Source organism: Lepidochelys kempii, chromosome 7, assembly GCF_965140285.1.
Source record: "Lepidochelys kempii isolate rLepKem1 chromosome 7, rLepKem1.hap1, whole genome shotgun sequence".
Lineage (NCBI taxonomy): Eukaryota > Metazoa > Chordata > Testudines > Cheloniidae > Lepidochelys > Lepidochelys kempii.
The window spans coordinates 5,816,657-5,827,083 of record NC_136386.1 but is presented as its reverse complement, the minus strand read 5'-3'; the positions used below and the strand labels follow the sequence as shown (position 1 = coordinate 5,827,083).

Genomic DNA, 10,427 nt, shown 5'->3' with positions numbered 1-10,427 from the left:
TACACATCAGGATGGTTTGTCCCTGTAACCTCATTAAAGATTCTTTAAAATACAGCCAGCTCTCCTGGACTCCTTTCCCCCTCATGTTGTTCTCCCCGGGGATCTTGCCCATCAGTTCCCTGAGGGAGTCAAAGTCTGCTTTTCTGAAGTCCAGGGTCCATATTCTGCTGCTCTCCTTTCTTCTTTGTGTCAGGATGCTGAACTCTACCATCTCATGGTCACTGCCTCCCAGGTTCCCATCCACTTTTGCTTCCCCTACTAATTCTTCCTGGTTTGTGAGCAGCAGGTCAAGAAGAGCTCTGCCCCTAGTTGGTTCCTCCAGCACTTGTGTTATACCAATAAAATAAAAACCAGCAGGATCTTATTAAAGGGAAAAAGGCAAAATACCACATTTATTGTGAATACGGAAAGAATCATAGTAAGCAGTTAGTTATAGCTATAACATTCCATTCAATCTCATATTTATTCACACATTCATTCATACAAACACACACATACACACCCACACACACAGGTTCTGCAAGGTTGTTATCATAGTTACCAGCCTTAGAGTTGCTCATGCCAAGCCACTGGCCAGGTGGCCTGGACATGAGGAGGGAGCAGGGCCTTGTCAGATGCTCATCTGATGCTCCTGGAAGTTGGTTTGCAGAATCAGACCCCAAAGTTCTCACTTTTTAGAGTCTATTTTTATAGGAATTTCTTCCTATGCCAGTCTATGGGAATTGCTTCATCATGCCCTTGCTGAATCAATCAGCAGATAGCACATTCCTGACGGCTCCAAGATGTTATCTTGTTCTTTGGTTCTCCCATTCTTGAGGCTGTTGGGTGGATTCCAGTCTGCCCTCCGGGGGGTCCTCTGGTTATTTCCACTTGACGCCTTCTTCAGCCGATGGACACTGGATTCTTAGGCTGGCACCTCCCTGATCATTCAGTTATTATCCACACCAAGCATCCATCCACATACATCCTCTATCTCTATTTTAATCACAATTGTTAATACAACAAAAGGGTGGGGAGTCTCTGGGTGCTGTTTCTGTTGTTAGAGTATTGCTTTGAGTCTCTCTCTCTGTGAATTGCTTTGAGAACAGACTTGGTCTTAGAATGTACTAACACAATTAGCAGCTTGCAAGTTTCACACATAGAGGGAGAGAAACAGCACCAAAAACCAAGAGACCTCTTAATTAGTAATACCCTGGAATTTAAACTCTGGGGAATCAAACTCATTTGTGATTTTAATACAGAACTTCTTTAATATGATCAATTGCACCAGGAAATTGTCCCCTACCCTTTCCAAAAACTTCTTGGATTGTCTGTGCACTGCTGTATTGCTCTCCCAGCAGATATCAGGGTGATTGAAGCCTCCCATGAGAACCAGCGCCTGCGATCTAGTAACTTCCGTGAGTTGCCGGAAGAAAGCCTTGTCCACTTCATCCCCCTGCTCCGGTGGTCTATAGCAGACTCCCACCACGACATCACCCTTGTGGCTCTCACCTGTAAACTTAACCCAGAGACTCTCGGGTTTTTCTGCAGTTTCATACCGGAGCTCTGAGCAGTCATACTGCTCCCTTACATACAGTGCAACTCCCCTACCTTTTCTGCCCTGCCTGTCCTTCCTGAACAGTTTTTATCCATCCATGACAGTACTCCAGTCATGTGAGTTATCCCACCAAGTCTCTGTTATTCCAATCACATCATAATTCCTTGACTGTGCCAGGACTTCCAGTTCTCCCTGCTTGTTTCCCAGGCGTCTTGCATTTGTGTATAGGCACTTGAGATAACTCACTGATTGTCCCTCTTTCTCAGTATGAGACAGGAGCCATGCCCTCTCGCGGGTTCCTGCTTCCTCCCGGTATCCCACTTCCCCCCTGAGCCCCTCCCCCACCCCAACCTCTCCCCCCCTCCCAGGTCCCCTCCGCTGCCACCGTTCTCTTCTCTCCTGGGCCCTCTCCCCTGATCCAGCCCTCTGTTCCCTCTTCTTCGGCCCCATTCCCTCCTGGGCCCCTGGACTCCGCCCCCGTTCCCTTCCCACCCCCTTCCTCTTCCCCCCTTGCCCACCCCCAGGCCCTTGGCCCCCACTCCTATTCCCTCCTCTCCCCCCTTTGGTCCCCCTCCCCTACTTCAGTGTCCTGCTCCCTCATTGGCCCCCTCCCCCACTCCGGCCCCTAGCCCCCAGCCCTCTCCCCTCACATTCTCCTCCCCCTTTTTGTCCCTCCCCCTCCGTTCTTCCACATCCCCCAGCACCAGACGCAGTCCCCATTCCCTTAGAGGTCCCAGTCCCATTCCCCACTCCCCACCATCCTCCAGTTCCCAACCCCTCCCTCCCCAAACATCCCACAGCCAATTTCTTCCCCCTCCACATCCCCCAACCTCAGACCCCATTCCGTCCTCTGCTGAGGGGTTGCAGCTTGGGGCTTCTCTCCTTCCCCGGTAACAAGCTGTGGGCCCCCAGGGTGCCCTGCCAGCACTCATAGGGGTGGGGGGAGAGGAGAGGTAGGTCTGTCCATAGGGACTGACCTTTTGGGGTTAGTGTTCCACAGCATCACCTTATTCTGTGAGGTTTGGGTGCATCTCAGTCTCTGTGCCCCACGGTCTCTACTGCTGAAGAGAAAGGGCTGTTATTTATCTTGCAGTAGCACCTAGCAGTGCTAGTCTAGTATCAGGGTCCAGTTGCGCTCTGTGCTATATAAGCAAGTAAAGACAGCCTAATAGCCAGACTAGAAGCATGGCAAGAGGCAACAAGTGGATGAAATAGCTAAAGAGCAGGCTGTGGACCAGGGAAGTGAATGAATTGTGCATAAGAGGCAGGAGAATGTCAAAGAGGAAGAGAACCTGAAACACAATCTTCAATGCATAGTGTCTAAATGTCCTTTTAAGAGGCAGCTGCCTGATAACTAATCTGGTTATATCCCTCCGTCAATGGGAGTTTTCCTTTAGCACTTCAGACTATTGATATGTGATCCTGCAGCAATGTTTATGACAGCGAGAGCTACCCCACTTCTCTTTCAGATATGGCCCCATACTATGAAGCACTCTGCAAGCCCCTTGACTGGCAGATGGACATGGAGCTGTTGAATAAGATGAAAAAGGCAAATGAGGAAGAGTTGAAACGTCTTGACAATGAACTGGAAGATGCTGAAAAGATCTTGGGGGAGAGTGAAATCCGCGATGCAATGATGGCCAAGGCTGAGTACCTGTGCCGAATTGGGGACAAGGTGAGTTAAAGGCCCAGGTTCCTTGGGCTGCTGTCATTAAAATCATCCTTCTACTTTCAAACCAGGCAAATTTATGCGTGCTATCCATTTAGAGGAGGCCCACTGACTCATGATCTGGAGAAAATAGAACCACGCATGGGTGGGGTGAGTGGTGAGATCTAAGCAGTGCAGCAAGAGAAAGGAAAGGGGTATAAAACTGGGAAGTGAAAGGCAAACTAAGAGGAGAACAAATAAAAGTTTGCCATTTAAAACTTTTCAAAACATTTTGTAGACAGTATTTTCTACCTACCTAGTGTTTTGTTTTTAAGCTGTTACATCATAATTGCATATGCAATGTGAGTTAGGTACTGTATTTATATAAGCATTGGGGACTCTGTTAAGCTATTTTGGGAGTAACTTTTGGAACTTCAGATTTAAACTTTGACAGGTTGTGAATGTTAATCTCCTTTTTTGAAAAGGTTGGTATTTAATTATTTAGGATAGACAGTTGTACAGTTCTGTTATGGATGGTGCATCTTGATCAGAGTATGTTAACTTAGTTTAAACTGGCTTTCTAAGTTAGCTGCCAGCTTTTTTAAGTGCCAAGACATGTTTCACTTGCCTGTGGTGTTTTTTTTTTTTTTTGCCCCCGCAGTACTGCTGAAATGTCCGTCAGCAAGATAAATCTCTACACTACCCTGGTAACACCCAAGGCAGCTTTTCTTGATAAGGCATTTTAGTGGGGTGCCAGTTCCTTTTTATGTTCTAATATTAAAAAATATTGTCTTGTTAGGAAGGAGCTCTGACTGCTTTTCGTAAGACATATGACAAAACTGTGGCCCTGGGACATCGTCTGGATATTGTGTTCTACCTTCTAAGAATTGGCTTGTTTTACATGGATAATGACCTCATCACACGGAATATCGAAAAGGCAAAAAGGTACCATTGTTAGATTTGTGGCAAATATCACTGTTTGAAGTAAAGCATCATTGGTTGCATATGTCTAACAAAACACTAGGTTTGAAGATAGCTATAGAACTGCCTGATTACGAGTGAATAAGTTTGGCTTATTTGTTAATAATTTAAAAAAATTAGTATTTATTCTTGTTATGAGTGCACAGTGCATTTTGCAATCTGAAAGAAATAGGAGTTCCTGGTACAAAGACTTTATAATTAAAATAAAGTGACATTTGTGTTCTCATTATTTACTAATTTTAAATTAAATCTAGTTATACATTATGGTCCTGAGTAAAGTTATGAAAGACACAAACGATTCTAACCAGGGCTTGAAAAACTTATCAGATACCAACTAGCCAGAGGAATAAACCCACTAGCTAGAGTTAGATATGAAAGATGAGTGGATGCTGGATCAGTTAGTCATGGGGCAATCCCATATGGGAAACGCTGGTGCCCTTACAACCTCTAGCTGCTGGGAGCGGGGAGATGGAGGTGTTGGGATTTCTGTGAGGATATTTGCTGCCCTTGGACACTCCTTGGGGCTTGAATCTTTTGTGTCTGGTCCTGACTGGCCTGTATTTGATGAGTTTTAATTTCAAACCTCTTCCTGCCTATAGCTGCTAGAAGAGAGAGAGAACTTTTTTCCCCTTAACACCATGGCGCTTTCAGGCTGCTCCAATGAGCTGGTCTCCACTACTGGTTCCTGATCATCTTGGCTGTTGCAATGAGAGATCTTTAACTGTACTCTTCCCTCAGTCACTATTTTTTGTGTTCTCCCCTGTGAATGGCTCCTGGCCCTGCCTCTGCTGCTGCTCATGGCTACAGCAGCATTACAGGGGTCTTGAAAGTTTCACAGCTGCCCATAGATTTTGGTGGTTTTTCCTAACAGTTTTTTAAATGATTTTAGTCTACTACTGGTGAGCAAAGCTGAACAACAGGCATTGGAGGTGTGTGTCTGCGGACTCAGGATCACAGTACTGGATAGGTTCACATTTGGAAAATTATCATCACAACTAAATCAGCTAGAAACTTTTTAATTTTTTAAAATGTAGCTTGAATTCTGGCCTCACTTACCAAGGAAAGCGTCCCACCTATGACTGACAAGTGCATTGTTGAAGCTCTAATGGTTGCGATATAGTGTACTTCATAACTAAGACTTCCTTATGCACTCTAACCTTGTTAAATGTACTGTACTCATTATTTCAGATAAAACATGTAACTATATATCTTATTTGTTTTAAGTCTAATAGAGGAAGGAGGAGACTGGGACAGGAGAAATCGTCTAAAAGTCTACCAAGGTCTTTACTGCGTAGCTATTCGAGATTTCAAACAAGCAGCAGAACTCTTTCTTGATACAGTTTCAACATTTACATCCTATGAACTTATGGATTACAAAACATTTGTAACATATACTGTCTACGTCAGTATGATCGCGTTAGACAGACCTGACCTTAGAGAGAAGGCAAGTAAAGCAAATTACTGCACTGATTCAAGCTGATCAAATTGTTCTTAATGTTCTCTCTCTCTCTGACTAGTATATGAAACTTCTAAATGTTGTTCGATTGCTTTCAGGTTATTAAAGGGGCAGAGATTCTGGAAGTGTTGCATAGTTTACCAACAGTACGACAGTATCTTTTTTCACTCTATGAATGTCGTTATTCAGTCTTCTTCCAGTCATTAGGTAAGGATGTTTCATACACCAGTATCATTGTCCTGTGTTTCTCATTAGGTCCTGTGAGCAGCTTGCTACAAATCGTAGCTGAGTTTTGTAGAATTGCCTAGGGGATGGGCTATAGGTGTAGTTAGTGTTGTCAAACCCCTGACAGTTAAAATCATCCATTTACTTTAGGTGAATCACTCCTAAATACCACTTTCCCTTTGCAGCACAGTGAGGTAAAGTAAGCTGCTCTTGCAAGGATTTATGGCTCTCTAAAATGTTTTTCTTACAAAATGAGCATTTTGAAAGGTGGCATCTTGTTGGATGAGGGAAGGTTCTGACAATGTAGGCACCTAGTACCATCTTACGGGATGCGATCAAAGAGCTAGTTTGCTATCTTTGGTCCTAATTCTGTGGTCAGACCCATAAGCTGTGTGCAAATACAAGATTCCTGATTGTGGAATTGGGACCCTAATAGTACGTAACTCCATTAAAATGGGAATTCTGGAAGGCTTCCTTTAAAAATGAAGACAGTTTTTTATAAATTTAAAACACTGGATGCTTCAGGAAGTCAAAGGATTCTAAATTTTTAAAATCTGAACTTTCAGGTTTAAATTACAAAGGGGAGATTTCATAGCTGCTGGCTATTAAGGGCGGTTTTGAACTGGTTTCTGTGGGAACAGTGCAGAAATGAGGAAAGGAAGCAGTTTTAAAATCCATTCTTCATTGTTGTCACTGTGCTGTCAGTTTTCATGCTGCTGGTTTCTGTTCCAGTTTCCATGAAAATGGGTTCTAGGGTAGCAAAAAAGAATTTTAAAAAAAATCTTCCCCTTTACTTTGGAGAAGACTGGGTCCGAATGGCTGCCCTGCAACCAGAAGCAGAGGGCAGAAAATCTCAGCTGCAGATCTCAGCTGCTGCTGAGAACTGCACATGCCAGTCTGACAAAAACCAAGAGCTCCTGAAGCATCTGTAGTTTCTTAAAGCCAGTTTAAGACCCTCTCAATAGAAAGCTAGTCTTACCCTCCACTGTTCTATTAAGAACAAGTTTTGATGAAGCAAACAGAAACCAAGTTTTATCGTTAAAGATGTGAATATCTACTTTGGTTGTGCATTTATATCTCAATGCACACGTACGGGACACAAGGATCCTGTACGACCACATACCATGTCATGTTGCTTATTGAACTTTGTTATGTGGGGTGGTTTGTTTGTTTTTTTTGTATAACCAGGAATAGATTAACTCTAAGAGATTATAGACTGTATTTGTGATTTTTATCTTTTCAGCTATTGTAGAGCAAGAGATGAAAAAAGATTGGCTGTTTGCTCCTCACTACCGTTATTATGTACGGGAAATGAGAATCCATGCTTACAGCCAGCTCCTAGAATCCTACCGGTCACTGACACTAGGGTACATGGCAGAAGCTTTTGGAGTCGGTGTAGAATTCATAGATCAGTAAGTGAAAAGTAACTTTCGTAAGTTAGAGACTTTAGTCATTGTTTATAAAGTAACGAGTTTACAATGATCCTGCTACAAATAAACAGATGATATCAAATAGAGAGAAGAGATATTAGACCATCCACAAACCAAGTTATCTGTGTATGCATGCAAGATTATTTTTTTACTAATCTCATGTTTAAGGGTAGAAATCAGTTTAACTTTAGTCTGTTTAAAAAAAAAATCGTTGTCCAGTATTTCATTTTCTCTCTGCATAAGAAATGTATATTTAGTTTTTACACATGAAGCATCATGAGATACCTTAGGAAAATATTTTTTTTTTTTAAATGGTAAGACTAAGGGCTATCTGGACAACTACAATTGAATTTAGGGAACTAGGATATAACACACTTAAAAGTTATGATGTAGATGAGACTTCATCATGTTCTTTAAATTTTGACTGTCAAGTGTCCCAAAACTGGAACATAAAGTCCAATCTTCACCACAAGTTTTAACTGGATCGCCTGACTCACTTTATAATTGCTGTGTAGATTGGACCTGATATTTGTTGTTTAAATCAGGTAAAGTGTAAGCAGCTGTTGTGCAAGCTTTGCAAAATCACACCTCAGTCTGCACTTGCAGTTCCAGTTCTAAGGTGAGACCAAACAACTGGTTTTCACTGTGACCTATATTGGGATTTGAAGTTAAATCTAGGGTGAAAGTTTAGTGGATTTACCTATGATACCTATAACAGCCAGCTTGTGTTTGAATATCTCTAGAGAAACAACTTGCTTCCATCTATAAGTATTTTTTTAAAATATTCCCAATTAAGAAAAAATGGGCAGGAATCTGAGTCCTGACTGAAATGTACATAAATAAATTAGTAAAGCAAAAAATGAACATTTGAAAGGAAACTGAATATAATCATATTAATGAGATCAGCACTTAAGTTATACCAGTTTCTATTAATAGTGAGAATAGATCGTTATTAATGATTGTAACTTACCTGGTTTACTATAGGTACTTCTCCATGTTGTCATGCTCTACTATGGGAATATGGGTTTGTTTATTTTCATTGTCACTTCTTTCCTCGCCACAAACAGTTCTGTGGAAACAGACCAACACGAAGAGTGTAACCAGTCCTTATCCATTCACAGGCACTTGTTCAGCACCAGCATTATTTTTTCCTTCATATCCACACTTTGATCCATAATAAACCACTCTCGTTTGTTATATTGCGATATGGCCTCATAAGCGTTAGTTGGACCAGGAAACAAAATTAACGTGAGCAGCAATTTATTAAGCAAACAATCTAACATGCAGGGCTATTAGGAAATGTCAAACAATTTTGTACTGTTTCTCTTAGAAAAACGTATAAAATCGCTGACAGGTTGTGCTAAATCAGCTACTTGCAATGCCAGGCAGTTAGGCAGGTTTGTGCCTTGTGGGCAGAAACTTTCAGGTCAGGGACTAGGGTGGGTAAAAATGTGTAGTAAGGCTACTCCCCGTTATAGGAGGGGCTGAAACATGAGAAGTATGCTGTATGATTGAATTTTTCAGAGATATAGGAGGGCAGTGGCAACTGGGAAGAGGATTGTCTATTCAGAGTAATTTGAGCACAGGTGCTACGGCCCATCACTGAGGATAGTTCATTTAACATTGCTGGTGGGATAAAGATTCAGCATCAGAACATATGTGCAGAAGGAGGATGTGGGGGTGCTCAGAGTTGATAAGGAGACTGTTGGCTCCTTCAGCTGACCCACAAAATCAGGAGATGATAGGAAGGGTTTGGTACCTTCAGCATGCTTGCACTGTGTGTGGCAAGAGATTAAGGGAGACATACATGGATTTTGGATTGAATGAGCTGATCACGGTTTGTAATAGAAATGGTGGGATAATCATGTTTGTGTTGCTGCCTTCTGCTAACTTACTTCAACCTCCAGAATTGAAAGGGGGCTTTCCACAAAGCATGAAATACATCACTCTGCATTTGGTGACGAGACAAAACTCCTATTGGCTTCAGTAGGAGCCTGGGCTGAATAGGGAGTTCTGAATAGAGGGTCCTTACCCGGGTTCAGAGTATAAGTTTTTAGGAAGCAATGACCCAGTTATTTCATGTAATAGCCTTGCCCCGGAGCCATTCCACTAATGTAACTGTAGACCGTGTCAAATGCTCAGGAGCTGTACAGTAGAATAAAAACTAAATGTACACAATACACCACCACCTCCTAATGTCCAAACAAATGAGGTGCAGTTTAAAAGAAGAAAAGGAAATAGATGAGCAAAGGTGGAACATGAAAGGCTCTTCTAAAAACAGCTGTAGGGGAAAAAGAACTTTAAGGCATTTCTTTAAAAGTGGGGTGGGAGGAAAACAAGACACTTTGGGGGTGGCCTGCAACTCTTCTGTGCAACATCTATAGATTGAACATACTTTTTTTTTTTTTTTTAACTAGGGAGCTTTCAAGATTTATTGCAGCTGGGCGACTGCATTGCAAAATAGACAAAGTAAACGAGATAGTCGAAACTAACAGGTACAGTATCTATAATCTGGTGTAACGCTGTATATTCTAATCAGTTACTGAATTGACAGTTATTGAAAAGCTTGTCATGGTTTAATGTGACTTCTTACTCTAAAACCCTTTCTTCATAATTTTTAGGCCTGATAGCAAGAACTGGCAGTACCAAGAAACCATCAAGAAAGGAGATTTGCTGCTAAATAGAGTTCAGAAACTTTCCAGAGTAATTAATATGTAACACTTTTTAAAAAAAATAACGGAATGAAAAATTTAGATGTTTAAGACCATTTTGGAAGTAATGTATACTGTATGAGTTGATATGCTGTAGCTAAGAAAATTATAAGTGAGAAGTAGGGTTTTTACAGTCTGCTTCATTATGTAAACAACTGAACTGTATAAACGTTACATTCATGTTTTCAGATCTCAGTTCATTAAATCTATAATACAGATGTAATGTACTATGTTCATGTACAATGTTCAGTATTTTGTTTCATAGTAAGCTATTATGTTTAGAAAGCAGGGCTAATATTTGTGAGCAAAAAAGAACTAGTGACAATCCCAGAATTACTCATGGAACGCGTTCATTTGTGCCTAAGAAACCTAGATAGTTTAGCAGTAGAAGGAAATTTTACATTATTGTAGTACCTAAAGGTTTCAATAGGGATTGGGG

The 10,427-nt window shown here is 41.6% G+C and overlaps 1 protein-coding gene across 1 annotated transcript; it reads left to right on the top strand.

Annotated features, from left to right (window-relative positions):
• The first annotated feature begins 2,971 nt into the window (after positions 1–2,971).
• On the top strand, positions 2,972–10,211 carry PSMD6 (proteasome 26S subunit, non-ATPase 6). The gene is made up of 7 exons (XM_073350992.2): positions 2,972–3,212; positions 3,985–4,130; positions 5,391–5,610; positions 5,721–5,829; positions 7,091–7,259; positions 9,695–9,772; positions 9,899–10,211. The coding sequence occupies exons 1-7, from the start codon at positions 3,009–3,011 to the stop codon at positions 9,993–9,995; spliced, it is 1,023 nt and encodes a 340-aa protein (XP_073207093.1). The 5' UTR covers positions 2,972–3,008; the 3' UTR covers positions 9,996–10,211.
• Positions 10,212–10,427: the final 216 nt, after the last annotated feature.

Bases quoted from the DNA above. Each gene is read 5' to 3' on its own strand.
- PSMD6 (XM_073350992.2), top strand. From the start codon at position 3,009: ATGGCCCCATACTATGAAGCACTCTGCAAGCCCCTTGACTGGCAGATG. The intron at 5,611-5,720 runs GCAAGTAAAGCA...GATTGCTTTCAG, and splicing joins GACCTGACCTTAGAGAGAAG to GTTATTAAAGGGGCAGAGAT. The intron at 7,260-9,694 runs GTAAGTGAAAAG...TTTTTTAACTAG, and splicing joins GGTGTAGAATTCATAGATCA to GGAGCTTTCAAGATTTATTG.